This window comes from Trachypithecus francoisi, unplaced genomic scaffold (assembly GCF_009764315.1).
Source record: "Trachypithecus francoisi isolate TF-2019V2 unplaced genomic scaffold, Tfra_2.0 Lachesis_group20, whole genome shotgun sequence".
NCBI classification, from domain to species: Eukaryota; Metazoa; Chordata; class Mammalia; order Primates; family Cercopithecidae; genus Trachypithecus; species Trachypithecus francoisi.
In genome coordinates this window covers 45,483,882-45,502,013 of record NW_022681466.1, presented here as the reverse complement: position 1 = coordinate 45,502,013, position 18,132 = coordinate 45,483,882, and the positions used below count along the sequence as shown (strand labels likewise).

General features: G+C 41.1%; 1 protein-coding gene across 10 annotated transcripts in view; it reads right to left on the bottom strand.

Moving 5' to 3' along the window:
• Nucleotides 1-18,132, bottom strand: part of CDC27 (cell division cycle 27) — a 506,999-nt gene that overhangs the window by 67,904 nt on the left and 420,963 nt on the right. For 4 of the 10 annotated variants that reach the window (XM_033184104.1, XM_033184105.1, XM_033184106.1 and 1 more), the window contains 5 exons: nucleotides 13,804-13,921; nucleotides 10,185-10,313; nucleotides 3,738-3,812; nucleotides 2,328-2,420; nucleotides 196-941 (listed from right to left, as the gene is read on the bottom strand). The exons of 1 other annotated variant lie outside the window; for it this stretch is intronic. In XM_033184104.1, coding sequence (XP_033039995.1) covers nucleotides 2,346-2,420; nucleotides 3,738-3,812; nucleotides 10,185-10,313; nucleotides 13,804-13,921 — 397 coding nt within the window. In that variant the 3' untranslated portion in view covers nucleotides 196-941; nucleotides 2,328-2,345. Of the gene's footprint in view, nucleotides 1-195; nucleotides 942-2,327; nucleotides 2,485-3,737; nucleotides 3,813-10,184; nucleotides 10,314-13,803; nucleotides 13,922-18,132 lie in introns of those variants that run through there. 5 more of the 10 variants (XM_033184099.1, XM_033184100.1, XM_033184102.1 and 2 more) reach the window with 2 other exon arrangements.

Below are 18,132 nucleotides of genomic sequence, written 5' to 3'. Positions count from 1 at the left end.
CATTCTGATTGATATGGTGAACTTAAGGGATTATTAAGGGCCTTGTTTTGGCTTCTCAGTGGGGAACCACTCTATCATCTCTGAATGTTAAAGGTGATCCCACAGAGCTCAAGAGAAGAGGCAATATGGTATGAACCAGTTTTAAAGTTTGCAATACCAAGACAACAAGGATCAACACTTTGAAGCAAGATGAATAAATTAAAATTCTTGGTTAGACATTAAAGCATTCTTGCCAAGAATAAGTGTACACTGTATGGAGGGATATTTGATTCCTACATACGAGTCCCAATATGCCCATTACATTTGTTTATGGGAGACAATGCACGTTGAAGGTAATTTACATTCCTTGGCAATCAAGTTACTGTTATAGACAACGTCTTTTATTGTTCCATCTGGCACTTGCAAACACCATTCTTGAAGAACCTAGAAGTGAAGGTCAGTTACTCTGTTTATCAGGAACAGAACCAAATAAAAACAAATTTTTGAGAAAGCAACCAAGAAATTCTCGTTCATCACTATTTTCCATATCTAATGGTTCCTTCAAGATAAAACATAACTCTTCCTTTCATGATACTTTCCAACAAAGGGAGATTAAAGAAAAACAGAAAATAAAGTTCCCCACCCTACCCCCCATAAATTGTCATTCATATTGGTAAAAGAGCCAGTCTTGTGAGCAGCTAAATATTGCACTGCCTTTCATTCCGTATACAGTCAGGGTCCAGTGAAAGTGGCACACTCATGGTATAAGTGATGGATGATGACACTGCCGGCTCAAGAGTAAAGACTCAGTATATGGAGGGACAAGAAACATGTCAGCACTAGTTACACATCCAGTTGTAAAAGTCCGATTTCCAGAAGTTAAAATTCATCACTTTCAGCTGCATGAAGTTGTGTGTCATCCGCATCTGTCATGCTGCTCTCCTGGGATTCATCTGTTCCCACTTTAAAAATAAAACAAAAGTCTACAGTAAGGTTTCTGACAAACATCCTGTTGGTTCATGAAAACAAGAAAAATTGTAGTATATTGAGAGAGATAAAACCCTAAAGAAAGGCCCTTAAAAATCCTCATATCCTTTAATAAAATGCAACTCAAGTTTCCTAACTTTGTAATAGGTCTGACATTAGCTTACTGCATTTTACTTTTAAGGTTTTAACTACCAAAACTGCCTCTCCCTAATGGGTTCCTTATTCCTGCCCTAGGAATTACAACTAGCTAGTTCTCTGAGACATTAAAAAAAAAAAATTGACATTTCCCCAACCTCCAATCACTGACTTCACTTAAGAATACTCCCTGCTAGCCCACAGAAACACAGACTATAACCTTCAGTTTCAAAAGGTTTATGGGGTCGGTCTATCTATCTATTAATCAATCAATCATTTATCTTGGTCTGTCACCCAGGCTGGAGTGAAGTGGCACAATCATAGCTCACTGCAGCCTCAAACTCCTGGGCTCAAGTGGTATGATTCTCCTGCCTCAGTCTCCCAAGTACCTGGGACTATAGATGCATACCACCACATCCAGCTAATTTAAAAAATTTGTTTAGAAGCAGGGTCTCACTGGCTCGTCGTGAAATCCTAGGCTCAAGCAATCCTCCCACCTCAGCCTCCTCAGTAGCTGGGATTACATACACAAGCCATCATGCCTGGCTTATAATTTTTTTTTTTTTGAGACAGAGTTTCATTCTTGTTATCCAGGTTGGAGTGCAATGGCTTCACTTCAGCTCACTGCAACTTCAGCCTCCTGGGTTCAAGCGATTCTCCTGTCTCAGCCTCCTGAGTAGCTGGGATTACAGGTGCCTGTCACCATGCCCAGCTAACTTGTATTTTTAGTAGAGATGGGGTTTTACCATGTTGGTCAGCTGGTGTTGATCTCCTGACCTCAGGTGATACACCCACCTCCGCCTCCCAAAGTGTTGGAACTACAGGCCTGAGTCACTGTGCCTGGCCCCGTGGCTTATAATTTTAATTAAAGGTTTTCACCAAGTTTTCTGGAACAAAGGCATCTAATCAGAATTTACCTTGTCAGAAATTTCTCCATTCTCTTATTTAAAAAACTACATTCTTAGGAAGCAGATAAAACACTACTGGTTACATATTCAAACATAAATTGAGGCCCAGGTAAAAATTAGCAATGAATTTATTAGATCCAGAACAGAGACTAATTATCTGACTTTATATGCATTTTGTTATTACATCAGCCTGTTAAATTTCCCTAAAAGTTCATTTGGTAACACCATGGTTAGAAAAATAAAATAAAGGAGTAGCCTACAAATCCTTATGCAAAAGGTAACTTTCTAAATACTCACAATCATATGTGTGATACTTACTGATCTGTTCTTCTTGGGTTATTGGCTCCTCATCATCTGGAAGATAGCGCTTATCAATTGCCTCTTTAATCTGGTTATTGGCTCCTTTAGGATCTAAATCCATAGCCCAAGAGAAATTCATCAGGGTGAGGTGCGTTTGACCTAACTTCTTGTAAACCTAAAAATAAACAGCAATACTACATTTTTCATTAAGTTGTGAGCTTCAACTATAAAATTCTAAATATTTATATATTTATTTATTTTTGAGATGGAGTCTTGCTCTATTGCCCAGGTTGGAGTGCAATGGCATGATCTTGGCTCACTGCAACCCCTGCCTCCCAGGTTCAAGCAATTCTCCTGCTTTAGTCTCCTGAGTAGCTGGGACTACAGGTGTCCACCACCGCCCCTGGCTAATTTTTGTATTTATAAGTAGAGACAGGGTTTTGCCATGTTAGCCAGGCTAGTCTCAACTCCTGACCTCAGGTGATCCACCTGCCTCCCAAAGTGCTGGGATTACAGGCGTGAGCCACAGAGCCCAGTCTCTACAATTCTAAATATTTATAATTTAAACTAGGCTCCTGATTCATGTGATCTAAACTCATTCTAACGGTAGGATATTTTCTTCCTACAGATGAACTCATACCAGCTTTTGAGTTCCTTTTCATATAATCAGATATTATTTTCAGAATTCCTTGCTTCTATCTTTCAGGTAGTAAGTTTCCAATAAATATCACTCTGACTGGAACAATGATAATGGGATTAAATGGATTGTAAATTGCTTAATTAACTTTCATTTACAGTGATTTTAAATTGAGTTATATCAACTCTTAACAACTGTCTACAGGCACCTTAACTAATTGGCATATGGGGGTCTAGTCTGTAAAAAACTGACTAGTCTGGCCTTGGGACTCTCAGAAGCCATTTCTCTTAATCAAGACAACACAGTGCCATTCATGTTCTTTTTATTTTTTTTTCTGAGACAGAATCTTGTTCTCTTGCCCAGGCTGGAGTGCAGTGGCGTGATCTTGGCTCACGGCAACCTCTGCTCCCGGGTTCAAGTGATTCTCCTGCCTCAGCCTCCAGAGTAGCTGGGATCACAGGCATGAGTCACCACACCCAGCTAATTTTTGTATTTTTAATAGAGGTTGGGTTTCACCATGTTGGTCAGGCTGGTCTTAAACTCCTGACTCAGGTAATCCACCTGCCTAGGCCTCCCAAAGTGCTGGGATTACAGGCGTGAGGCACTATGCCCAGCTAGGATATCATTGTCTTAAGTGTTAGAACTAAATCTGTTATTCCCAGAGCACTCAGTTTGGAGCTTTAGTTGAATTTGCTCAATAGATATCGTACAGTAAGTATTAAATTTATTCTTATAAAATGTCAATATTTGCTGTGAAAGTCACTGTTTGGGACCATGGCCCCAGTCTTTACCTTTCCTATTAAGAAGTAAACGAGGGATTCTTTGGGAACAATTTGTTTCGATTCTTCAAGTTCTTGTAAAGCAGACTGAAAAAGGCAAAGAAAAACCTTAAAGTAGCAAAAATTTTTAAAGTTTTGACCAAGCATTTTTTTTATTCGATTTCCCAAATCATCTTCATAAAAGCTAACTAAATCTTAATCAATATACTTCCTTATTGTATTAGTTCTTATTGTTGTGAAAATAAAATGCATACTTATATGACAATAAGTACTAACAAATAGCAGGCACTCTAGTACACTGAAAACACACACACACACACACACACACACACCCTCCCACCCCTCTGTGAAATATGCAGGTGGTGACAATCCTTGCTTTTGGTCATCTATCTATCTATCTATCTATCTATTTTTATTTATTGAGAAGGAGTCTCGCTCTGTCGCCCAGACTGGAGTGCAGTGGCGCAATCTCTGCTTACTGCAATCTCCGCTTCTCAGATTCAAGCAATTCTCCTGCCTCAGCCTCCCGAGTAACTGGGATCACAGGCATGCGCCACCACACCCAGCTAATTTTTGTATTTTCAGTAGAGACGGGGTTTTACCATGTCAGCCAGGCTAATCTTGAATTCCTGACCTCAAGTAATCTGCCTGCCTCAGCTTCTGAAAGTGCTGGGATTACAGGTGTAAGCCACCGTGCCTGGCCCAGTGATTTATTTTTTAACGAAAAATAACTGTATAATTTTTCAGAATGACAAAAAGTCATTGAGAAGAGTGGCATTAACATTTTTGCAAGTCTCTGTTAGTAGAAGACAGCTAGATTCTCACATCTATCTCCTCCATTTAATCTGTTTTGATATCACATATTATGTAGCTTTTGGAGAATTCTACTGTCCATTTGGGACAGAATGAAGACTGAAAAACGTAAATAATGTCAAGACATTATTGTAAAAATAGCTCTGACCTCTAGGACTCTTTGGAAGAATTTTAGGGAACCCCAGAAGTTCCCAGACCACTTCTGAGAATCATTAAAGAAATCTTTTTCTTTTTCTTTTTTGAGACGGACTGTCATTCTGTCACCCAGGCTGGAATGCAGTGGTGCAATCTCTGCACACTGCAACCTCTGCTTCCTGGGTTCAAGTTATTCTCCTGCCTCAGTCTCCTGAGTAGCTGGGATTACAGATGCTTACCTGTAATTCCTGGCTAATTTTGTTTTGTATTTTTAGTAGAGATGGGGTTTCACTATGTTGCCCAGGCTAGTCTTGAACTCCTGACCTCAGGTGATCCACCTGCCTTAGCCTCCCAAAGTGCTAGGATTACAGGCATGAGCCACTGCGCTGGCCTTACTTTAAAGAAATCTTTTTTCTTTTTGAGATGGAGTTTCGCTCTGTCACTCAGGCTGGAGTACGGTGTTGTGATCTTGGCTCACTGCACCCTCTGCCTCCCGGGTTCAAGCGATTCTCCTGCCTCAGCCTCCTGAGCAGCTGGAATTACAGGCGTGTGCCACCACGTCCCACTAATTTTTGTATTTTAGTTGACACAGGGTTTCACCATATTGGCGAGCTGGCCTCGAACTTCTGACCTCAAGTGATCCTCTCACCTTGGCCTCCCAAAGTGCTGGGATTACAGGCGTGAGCCATCATGCCCACCCTTTAAAGAAACCTTTTTTTTCCCCCCGAGATGGGAGTTTTGCTCTATCGTCCAGGCTGGAGTGCAGTAGCTCACTGCAACTTCTGCCTCCCAGGTTGAAGCGATTCTCCTGCTTCAGCTTTCCAAATAGCTGTGATTACAGGCGCCCGCCACCATGCCCGGCTAATTTTTGTATTTTTAGTAGAGATGGGGTTTCACCATGTTGGCCAGGCTGGTCTTGAACGCCTGACCTTGTGATCCACCCGCCTCGGCCTCCCAAAGTGCTGGGATTACAGGCGTGAGCTGCTGTGTCTGTCCTTTAACGAAATCTTAACCTTTAAGATGACAGACTCCAATCCTCATTCACTGCTACAACACACCCAATTCAGAATTGATATGTTTTCTTGCTATGACTGCATATTATAATTGTTATCAACATTTCATGCAACCAGCATGCATATCCCCACCCCCAATGATCTAATTACAAGGATTCATTGAGAAATAGTGTCTAACACAGCATCGGAGTTCTTACTCTTACCCCAAAGACTTAAGATTTAAATGATTAAATATCAGTACAACACATTAAATAAGGTGATAGCTAGCAATGTTTTAGTGATGTTGAAATGGTCTCCTTGATTTTCATTTTGGAGCCAGAAAATCTCAGAAGCAATCATTAACTTTTCTTTCTTCTTTTCAAGTGACTAATGAATGCCCCATGACACAGTCCCAGGAGATCCTGAGAACATGTACCCTTTAACTTTTCTTTATGCCCTTTTCATACAGTCACATATCTATATCTAGTCCATGCATCAAATTAGGCCTCATAATTCAGTGAAGCCGCAAGCTCATACCCCAAAATGCCTATAACTGGGAGTTTCTCTGAGTCTACTGTGGCTCAGGAGGCTGCCTGATATAATAATGATAATGACAATGATAATAATAATGATAATAACAAAAGAGGGAGTCTCTCTGGTACTACTTTGGATTGGAAGGCTGCCTAAACAAACAAACAAAGAAAACCCCACAAAAATGGCTATAACTATATATATATCATAGTCCAGACAACTGATGAGATTAGACCTTAGGCTTCTTGAAGCAAGTAAAGGCTGATTTATGTGGCCTATCTGGTAGGTATGTTGGTATTAAAATGGCTTTAAGAATAATGAATAAAGTCCTTCATATCTAAAGAAGTACAATAAAGTAAGTACATAAAAACAAATACTGATGTGCAATTATAGTACTTCAAAGAGTAGTTAAAAGTTGAAAAGCTGCCGGGCGCGGTGGCTCAAGCCTGTAATCCCAGCACTTTGGGAGGCCGAGACGGGCGGATCACGAGGTCAGAAGATCGAGACCATCCTGGCTAACCCGGTGAAACCCCGTCTCTACTAAAAATACAAAAAACTAGCCGGGCGAGGTGGCAGGCGCCTGTAGTCCCAGCTACTCGGGAGGCTGAGGCAGGAGAATGGCGTGAACCCGGGAGGCGGAGCTTGCAGTGAGCTGAGATCTGGCCACTGCACTCCAGCCTGGGCGACAGAGTGAGACTCCTTCTCAAAAAAAAAAAAAAAAGTTGAAAAGGGTTTATTAGATTTAAAATAAGCTTAAAAAAAAAATTTTTTTTTTTTGAGACAGTCTCCCTCTATTGCCCAAGCCGGAATGCAGAGGTGTGATCTGGGCTCACAGTAACCTCCACCTCATGGGTTCAAGCGATTCTCATGCCTCAGCCACTCGAGTAGTTGGGATTATAGGCATGCACCACCAGGCGTAGCTAATTTTTGGATTTTTAGTAGAGACAGGGTTTCACTATGTTGGCCAGGCTGGTCTTGAACTCCTGGCCTCAAGTGATCTGGCTGCCTTGGCCTCCCAAAGTGCTGGGATTACAAGGATGAGCCATGGCACCTGGCCCTAAAAGAAGCTTTTTCAAGACTTGATTTTGACAAAAAAATTAGCTGGGCATGGTGGCTTATGCCTGTAGTCCTGGGTACCTGGGATTCAGCCTAGGAATTTGAGGCTTCAGTGAGCTATGACTGCACCACTGCACTCTAGCTTGGGCAACAGAGCAAGAGAAACAAAAACTAAAGAAAGAGAGGCTTTTTAAAAGGACAAAACCAGTAAAAATAGAAATCCATGTCTTCATAAAGATAGAATAAAAAAAAAAAGATAAATTAAAACTAAAGGAATTACTGGATAAATTATATATTTAATCCCTTTGTATATCTTTATTAGTCTATTTTAAAATTTTTTTTGGAGATGGAGTTTCACTCTTGTTGCCCAGGCTCGAGTGCAGTGGTTTGATCTCAACTCACTGCAACCTCTGCCTTCCGGTGTCAAGTGATTCTCCCGCCTCAGCCTCCCAGGTAGCTGGGATTACAGGTGCCCGCCACCATGTCTCGCTAATTTTTGTATTTTTAGTAGAGACAGGGTTTCACCATGCTGGCCAGGTTGGCCTTGAACTCCTGACTTCATGATCTGCCTGCTTCGGCCTCCAAAGTGCTGGGATTACAGTCGTGAGCCACTGTGCCTAGCCCTATTTTTTTTTTTTTTTTTTTTTTGAGACAGAGTGTTGCTCTGTTGCCCAGGCTGGAGTGCAGTGGCCGGATCTCAGCTCACTGCAAGCTCTGCCTCCCGGGTTTATGCCATTCTCCTGCCTCAGCCTCCCAGGTAGCTGGGATTACAGGTGCCCGCCACCATGTCTCGCTAATTTTTGTATTTTCTTCTTGATAGAGATGGGGTTTTGACATGTTGCCCAGGCTGGTCTCAAGTTCTGTGGGCTCATGTGATCTGCCCACCTCTTCCTCCAATGTGCTGGGATTAGAGGGATTTTTATTAGTCTTAAAATAAGTTATCACTGGTTTGGTGTATTTCTTTCTTTTTTTCTTTTTTTGAGACAGAGTGTTGCTCTGTTGCCCAGGCTGGAGTGCAGTGGCATAATCTTGACTCACTGCAATCTCTGCCTCCTGGGTTCAAGTGTTTCTTGTGCCTCAGCCTCCTGAGTAGCTGGGACTACAGGTGTGCACCATCATGCCTGGCTAATTTTTGTATATTTGGTAGAGACGGGGTTTGATCATGTTGGCCAGGCTGGTCTCGAACTTCTGATCTCAAGTGATTTGCCCACCTTGGCCTCCCGAAGAGCTGGGATTACAGGTGTGAGCCACTGTGCCCAGCCCCAAATTTATTTTAAAAGATTTTGCTTCATGGTTTCTGACTGAATAAATGATAACAAAAATCTCGTGTCTTTTTGCCTCTTTTCTCTTTCTCAGTTTCCTTATCTTCTTTTTTCAATACTTGTTTCAGGCTAAGCATATATAATTCGAAAAAGTGAGAAGAGAAAGACACATCAGACTAGAATTAGTCTCCATGTTATAAGCTCTCATAACTTACTACACTTTCCGTTTATGTATTCAACATTTATTATATTTTGTGATTATTTGGTTACTGTCTGTTTTCCTAGAGAAGTACTAGATAGTAGGCCCCTCAAAAGCAGGAAAGATGATTGCTTTACTTGCCACTATATTTCTGGTGCCTGACACATAGTAGGTAATCAATAAATGCTGAATAATGCACACACATTCATTTTCTTCTTTTTTTTAATTTTTAATTTTTTTTTTTTGAGATGAAGTCTCACTCTGTCACCCAGGCTGGAGTGCAGTGGTGTGATCTTGGCTCACTGCAACCTCTGCCTCCTGGGTTCAAGAGATTCTGCCTCAGCCTCCCAAGTAGCTGGGATTTACAGGCATCCGCCACCATGCCCAACTAATTTTTTTTTTTTTTTTTTTTTTTTTTTTTTTTTTTTGAGACGGAGTCTTGCTCTGTTGCCCGGGTTGGAGTGCAGTGGCCAGATCTCAGCTCACTGCAAGCTCCGCCTCCCGGGTTTACGCCATTCTCCTGCCTCAGCCTCCCGAGTAGCTGGGACTACAGGCGCCAGCCACCTCGCCCGGCTAGCTTTTTGTATTTTTTTAGTAGAGACGGGGTTTCACCGTGTTAGCCAGGGTGGTCTCAAACTCCTGACCTCGTGATCCGCCCGTCTCGGCCTCCCAAAGTGCTGGGATTACAGGCTTGAGCCACCGCGCCCGGCCTGTTTTTGTTTTTTTTTTGAGACGGAGTCTTGCTCTGTCGCCCGGCTGGAGTGCAGTGGCCGGATCTCAGCTCACTGCAAGCTCCGCCTCCCGGGTTTACGCCATTCTCCTGCCTCAGCCTCCCGAGTAGCTGGGACTACAGGCACCCGCCACCTCGCCAGGCTACTTTTTTGTGTTTTTTAGTAGAGACTGGGTTTCACCATGTTAGCCAGGATGGTCTCGATCTCCTGACCTCGTGATCCGCCTGTCTCGGCCTCCCAAAGTGCTGGGATTACAGGCTTGAGCCACCGTGCCCGGCCTTTTTTGTATATTTTTAGTAGAGATGGGGTTTCACCATGTGGCCCGGCTGGTCTTGAACTCCTGACCTCAGGTGATCCGCCTGCCTTGGTCTCCCAAAGTGCTGGGATTACAGGTGTAAGCCACTGCGCCCAGCCCATATATTCATTTTCATCTGTTCCCTTACTTTGGTCCTAAGAGGATGGTTTAGGTTTTACCTTTAAGATAACCACCTGATGAAAAAAACTGCCTTTCTATATAAGGCATCTTTACAAGGGATAACCACATATTCCTAAATTTCCACACACCTATCCTTCCTATGAGTATTTCATGAAGAAATAAAAATCACAAAAAATGAAATTAACAGCTCTGAAAAAATGTCTCAGATCAAAACTAAACAAATAACTTTCAGTTTATTGAAAACAAGGGATAAGGTTGTTTTTAAGCAACACAACCCTGAAGACCCTTAAGATATTTATCTTACCTTATATTTTTCATTTGCAAATAAAACTGAGGCTCTGTGAAATTTGCATAGAGGGTTCTTGGGATCAATGACAATGGCTTTGTTTAGGGTATCCAAAGCCTTCTCTGATTTTTTCAGTGCATGTTGAACCTGTAAGAAATAAAGATCATGTTAATACTCCCTCTTGATATTTATGAAGAAAGGTGAGAACCAACGTGACTCAAAACCAACATAATCAAATTATTAGAGATAAGGCTGTAGGGTCTAACTGGATTGTCCACTGCATTAAGTGGATTTAGTAATTGATTACCAAATGATTAATAGATTATCTCTAAAATCACTTCTAATTCTAGTTCAACTGCTTCACTAAAGATGAGAATACTGAAGTCTAGAAATCTTAAATAACTTGCTCTGTGATAAAAATCTAGGTCCTCTGGTACATATTTATGATGATAATCAATAGTCTATCTTTAGAGCAGATATTTGGTTACCTTTAAGTCTAAAAGGCAAGCAAAACCTTGGCGTTCTATTAAAAAAAAAAGATCTGTGCTATTTAGCCAGATAATATTCACATTTCATCAGGTTTATGCAGTCTTTCAAATATTAGACTTCTCAAAACTGTGTTAAAAAAAACTCCTGTTTACAAACCTTGTTTCACTCAGAACAATGATATTTTCATATTTTAGGTATTTATTTGAAAAATGATTTTACTGCTTTACATAACTGAAAATCACTGATCTCTACTACTGGGAAGCAAACAATTTATTTTAAATAACTTAAAATTTAAAAGATTTTAAAAAGTACCAAACCTCACTAGTCATTCATATGTATATACTAATATTCTGCTATGTTCCTCCTTGGACAAATTATATGTTACAAATAAAGTGGGGTGGGCTGGGCCCGGTGGCTCATGACTGTAATCCCAGTACTTTGGTGGATCGCCTGAGGTCAGGAGTTCGAGACCAGCCTGGACAACATTATGAAACCCCATCTCTACTGAAAATACAAAAAATTAGCTGGGCGTGGTGTCGGGCGCCTGTAATCCCAGCTACTCGGGAGGCTGAGGCAGGAGAATCACTTGAACCTGGGAGGTGCAAGTTGCAGTAGGCTCAGATTGCACCACTATACTCTAGCCTGGGCAACAAGAGCGAAACTCTGTCTCAAAAAAAAAAAAAAAAAAAAGTGGGGTGAATGAATGTATGAATGTGGCTGCATAACTTTTTTTTTTTTTTTTGAGACGGAATCTCGCTCTGTCACCCAAGCTGGAGTGCACTGGCCAGATCTCAGCTCTCAGCCTCCCGAGTAGCTGGGACTACAGGCGCCCGCCACCTCGCCCGGCTAGTTTTTTGTATTTTTTAGTAGAGACGGGGTTTCACCGTGTTAGCCAGGATGGTCTCGATCTCCTGACCTTGTGATCCACCCGCCTCGGCCTCCCAAAGTGCTGGGATTACAGGCTTGAGCCACTGCGCCCGGCCAAGTGGCTGCAGAACTTTAACAAATATCATGGTCATAAGAATGTGAGAGTGGGTAGTGCCAACTTCTGCTTGCTGAACTCATCTATGCAATGATCTAATGGTGGCCAAATATTCTGCCCACAGGATTGAGACCCTAAATACTAGTTCCCTAAAGAGAAAAGCTTACTCTCTTACCTGACAATTTCTTCAAATAAACCACTCAAAAATTTAAAATCTGTTCTACAATAAGTTTCGAAGAATTCCTATTTTTAAAAAAGTGTTCAACTTCACCAAAAGGTGTCAAGAGATATTTAATTTTGAATTGAATAAATAAGGTGATGACAACACAAAATAATTTTAAGTAGACACATTATCTCTACATTTTTTGCGTAGTAGCTAACTATAAAAGAAGTTACTGTCAAGTTTTTTTTCTTGCCTTGTCTTATGGTGCTGAACTATGTCCATTTTTAAGAAAATTATCATCATGGTCAATTTCATTATAGTCAAAAGAGAATTAGAATTCTACTCCCCACAAGATAGTGACATTTCAAACTAACATAATTTCCTGACATTGTATGACCATTCCCACAAAAGCTAAACTTGCTAGGGGGAAAAAAGAGAGAAGCTGAGGGGAGGGAGAGGGGGAAAGGGATGAGACGATGAGAACAAGAACTTAAGGTACCATACTTATACAGAAGCTAATTAATGAGATTTTAAAAAGCAAACAAACATAATATACACATCTTTTCTCCTATTAAAGTACAATTTACTTCTTTTCTTTTCTTTTAAGAGATGAAGTCTCATTCTGTTGCCTAGGCTGGAGTGCAATGTCACCTTCTCAGCTCATAGCAGCCCTGAACTCCTAGGCTCAAGTGATCCTTGTGCTTCAGCCTCCCAAGTAGCCAGGACCACAGGTGTGTGCCACCATGCCAGGCTCATTTTAAAATTTTTTTGTAGAGATTGGGTCTCGCTATGTTGTCCAGGCTGGTCTTGAACTCCTGGTCACAAGCAGTCCTCCCGCCTTGGCATCTCAAAGCGTTGGGATTACAAGTATGAGTCACTGTATCCAGCCAAAGTACAATTTGTTACCAGATATATTTAAAATATATGAATATAAAAATGATTGTGCATATTGCCTTATAAGAATTTTAATTAGTTACAACATGCCTATGTTACTCAGAGGCTTAAAAAACACAGGGAACCATTTGCCTTAAAATATTACCTACTTAAGGCCGAGCGTGGTGGTTCACGCCTGTAATCCCAGCACGTTGGGAGGCCGAGGCAGGTGGATCATGAGGTCAGGAGATCCAGACCATCCTGGCTAACACGGTGAAACCCCAACTCTACTAAAAATACAAAAAATTAGCCAAGCGTGGTGGTGGGCGCCTGTAGTCCCAGCTACTTGGGACGCTGAGGCAGGAGAATGGCGTGAACCCGGGAGGCAGAGCTTGCAGTGAGCCGAGACTAGGCCACTGCACTCCGGCCTGGGTGACAGATCTCAAAAAAACCCAAAAACCAAAAAACAACAACAACAAAAAACAACAAAAAAACTACTTAACTTAGGAGCTAAATATTAGCCCATGCTTTCAAAAACAGGAAGTATCTCTCTTTTTTTGGGGACAGATTCTCGCTTTGTTTCCAGGTTGTAGTGCAGTGGCACGATCTCGGCTCATGGCAACTTCCTCCTTCTGGGTTCAAGCAATTCTCCTGCCTCAGCTTCCCAAGTAGCTGGGACTACAGGCGTGTGCCACCACGCTGAGCTAATTTTTGTATTTTTAGTAAAGATGGGGTTTCACCATGTTTGCCAGGCTGGTCTCCAACTCCTGACCTCAAGTGATTCACCTGCCTCGGCCTCCTGAAGTGCTGGGATTACAGGCATGAGCCACTGCATTCGGCCAGGAGACATCTTACTTGAGTCACAGAACAACCCTATAAGGTAAGCAAGTAGTACATGACATTCATAACATAGAAGCTCAGAGCAATGAAGTGACTTGTGCAAGGTATAAGGGCAATTCTGTGATTTTTCTTTATGCTAAGCCAAATGGGTAGTATTTTTGGTTGTAATAGACTCCAGAATACTGTTTCAACACAAAAAAGGACCAATTTTTATCATAGCAATTAAATCAATAACAAACATATTTCAAAAGGGAGATTAATAGAGTATTAATGTTTAGAAAGCTACGTACTACTCCAATGTGGCAGAGTAAAACTGAACTTTGAGGGTTGATATCAAGTGCTTTTTGGAAATGCATTTCTGCAAGGCTGAATTTTTCTTGCTTGTAATAAATCATTCCTAAACCATACCTGAAAGTATAAAACAAAGTATAATTTTTAAAAATATAAAGTTTAGGTTGCTAACTTAGCTCAATTAGTAAAAGAACAAGTATAGAATCTGGCATTTTAATAAACCGGTGGAACAATACTGGTGGTCTTAGAGGGGAGGCAAAAAAATACCAGTTATGATAAAAATCATTAAAGCATTTTATTTACTTATTTTTCATTACAAAATTTTTTTTTTTGAATTGGGGTCTCACTCTGTCACCCAGGCTGGAGTGAAGTGGGCCAATCATAGCTCACTGCATCCTTGAACTTCGGGGTTCAAGGAATCCTCCAGCCTCAGCCTCCAGAGTAGCTGAGACTACAGGCATGAACCACAATGCCTAGCCATTAAAGCAGTTTATTATTATTATATTTTAAAGACAGCGTCTCACTCTGTTGCCCAGGCTGGAGTGCAGTGGCTCAATAACAGCTCACTGCAGCCTCGACCTCCCAGGCTCAAGTGATCAATCCTCCCACCTCAGCATCCCGAGTAGCTGGAACTACAGGTGCATGCCATCAGGCACGGCTAATTTTTAAATTTTTTGTAGAGATGGGGTTTTGCCATGTTGCCCATATATATATATACACACACACACACCCCCCTCAAACACACACACACACATACATATATATATTGTTTTATATATATATTTTGAGACAGAGTTTTGCTCTTGTTGCCCAGGCTGGAGTGCAATGATGCGATCTTGGTTCAATACAACCTCCACCTCCCAGGTTCAAGCATTTCTCCTGCCTCAGCCTTCCGAGTGGCTGGGATTACAGGCATGCACCACCACACCCAGCTAATTTTGTATTTTTAGCAGAGATGGGGTTTCTCCATGTTCATCAGGCTGGTCTTGAACTCCTGACCTCAGATGATCCGCCCACCTCAGCCTTGGCCTCCCAAAGTGTTGGGATTACAGGTGTGAGCCACCATGCCTGGCCTATATTTTTTTCTTTTTTGAGACAGTCTTGCTTTGTCACCCAGGTTGGAGGGCAGTGGTGCAATCTCAGCTCACTGCAACCTCTGCCTCCTGGGTTCAAGTGATTTTCGTGCCTCAGCCTCCCAAGTAGCTGGGATTACAGGCATGTGTCACCATGCCCAGCTAATTTTCTTGTATTTTTAGTAGAGACCAGGTTTCGCCATGTTGGCCAGACTGGTCTTAAACTCCTGGCCTTAAGTGATCTACTTGTCCCAGCCTACCAAAGTGCTGGGATTACAGGTGTGAGTTACCGCCCCCAGCCTTCTTATATTAATATATTTTTAATTTTTGTGGAGACAAAGTCTCACTATGTTGACCAGGCTGGTTTCAAAGTCGGCCTCAAACAGTCCTCCCACCTTGGCCTCCCAAACGCTAGGATTACAGGCATGAGCCACCATGCCCAGACCATTAAAACAGTTTAAAGAGTCACTTTTACAAGCAAAAATAATCAAATCAAATCAAATCAAACTATGATAATAAGGAAAAAAGAAACCACACCCCTAAACCCATATAGTTTTTTTTGTTTTTAATTCAGCGTCTTGCTCTGTCGCCCAGGCTGGAGTGCAATGGCGTGATCATAGCTCACTGTAGGTAACCTTGAACTCTTAGGCTCATGCAATCCTCCCACCTCAGCCTCCTGAGTAGTTAGGACTACAGGCATACACCACCATGTCTGACTTTTTTTTTTTTGAGATGGAGTCTTACTCTGTCACCATACTGGAGTAGAGTGGCACAATTTCGGCTCACTGCAACCTCCACCTCCCAGGTTCAAGCAGTTCTCTTGCCTCAGCCTCCTGAGCAGCTGGGACTACAGGCACGCACCATCACACCCAGCTAATTTTTGTATTTTTAGTAGAGGCGGGGTTTCACCATGTTGGCCAGGATGGTCTTGATCTCTTGACCTCATGATTCACCCGACTTGGCCTCCCAAAGTGCTGGGATTAAAGGCATGAGCCACCACGCCCAGCCTTAATTTTTTTATTTTTATTTTTGTTATTAGGGAAGGGGTCTTGCTATGTTGACCAGGCTGGTCTCGAACTCCTGGTCTCAAGTAATCTTCCCGCTTCAGCTTCCCAAAGTGCTGGGCTTACAGGTATGAGCCACCATACCTGCCATATTCTAGATTTAACAGCAAATTTTTACTGAGTAGTTATTACATGTGTGACAAGACCATTGCTAAATTATCTCATTTAATCCCTGGAGGAATCATAGGTACCATTATCATCCTTATTTCGAATAAGGAAACTGAAACTTAGAGAAGTTAAATAACTTCCTTTAAGTTATAAAGCTAATAAAGATTCTAACCAGGTTCTTCCTTAATGATTCTAAAGGCTGAACTCCTAACAATGCTATTTCCACATTCTGTTTTATATTATCATAATTACAGCATACATAGTGTCATGTTTGGCTTCCTTCTCCCCCACTTACTGTTATTAAAAGCATGCTCCTATACTTATAGACCTCGAAATTACAATTTTCAAAGGCTATGTAATAGTGTATTAGGTTAATACGCAGGTATTTCTCCTGATTTTTCCAAATGTCAAATGAACATAGCATGGATGGTTTATGTTACAGAGACTTCTCACGGCCATAACTAGATGATGATGATGAAGGGGAATAAGCACCAAATGAATAAGAAAAAAGCACAATATATCTGCTTTATTTGAGTGGCTTTATATATCATTATAATTGTGTTATAGATGAAGAAAAGGTATTAAACACTATACTAGTGATAGTGAAAGTGAAAACAAAAGAAAGGCTATTTTGTAGTTAAAATAAAGTTGCTCAGTATTTAGTTACCTAAATACGTCAGCATTTAAACTCCTCCCAGTAAAAGCTTGCGAATCTGAATAATCCTCCTTTAAACACAATTTTTGATATGTTTAAGTGTTTTAAGAATGTGACTACTGCAAAATAGCTAAACAGACGATACACATTTAAAAAAACAACACAAGGATCAACCAGATGTGGGAAAAAATAAAAAACAACACAAGTCTTATTAAGAACTGAGTTCTTGGCCGGGCGCGGTGGCTCAAGCCTGTAATCCCAGCACTTTGGGAGGCCGAGACGGGCGGATCACGAGGTCAGGAGATCGAGACCATCCTGGCTAACATGGTGAAACCCCGTCTCTACTAAAAAATACAAAAAAAAACTAGCCGGGCGACATGGCGGGCGCCTGTAGTCCCAGCTGCTTGGGAGGCTGAGGCAGGAGAATGGCGTAAACCCAGGAGGCGGAGCTTGCAGTGAGCTGAGACCCGGCCACTGCACTCCAGCCTGGGCGGCAGAGCGAGACTCCGTCTCAAAAAAAAAAAAAAAAAAAAAGAACTGAGTTCTTAAAATATTACAGATAACATATCTATTGGAAGAGAAGGCAGTATTGGCAAGTTGATTGTTACATTGGTCAGCAAAAGCTAGCATTATTTTTTTGGCCATCTTTCAGGCAATGTAACTACTACTGTAAAATGAGATATAATCCATTAAACTACATATTCACAAATCAAAAAATGTTTTAGTAATATAATGCTTCAGATTTAGAAGCAAATCGAATGATAAAACTCAACTGCTATAATTAACTCCAAAGATAACCATATATGACAAAAAAAGACCAAAAATTATGACTTCAGAATTATACTTTCTCTTGATATTTAAACTATTCAGTCAGTCCAGAAAAATACAATACATGCCAACAGTAAGTATGGTGTTGAGGCAGAAATAGGACCAAACTTTTTCATATCTTATTCAGCTGATAACAATATGACCTAGGTAGTAATTTCCTATGTGCCTACTTATACACAAGCACAAAAAAGTAAAATAGAGACACTGCTAAATAAAAGGGTACACTAAGTTCTTAATAGTAACTCAATAAACTGGAACACTGTCAGAAAGCAGCAACTAGTGAATGTTTTTTTCTATTATTCAATAAGTGAATTATGCTATTCCTTTCCAATTTCCCAAGCACTTTTTGTCCCAATCACCATTTTGGTGTTATAAGAGTAACAAATCAAGTAACAAAACTAAACAAACAAACAAACAAACAAACAAAAAACAACTACAGTATCTGCAAAAGTTTGGTAGAAGGCTGAAACTGTTGAGTATAAGAATCTGGTATTCTATTATCATTAGTTAATTTAAGAGTTTGATAAAGACATACATTTCATAAGAAAACATTTTAGTGAGAAGATGGTGCATCCAGTATGCAGCATCCCTAAGTATTAG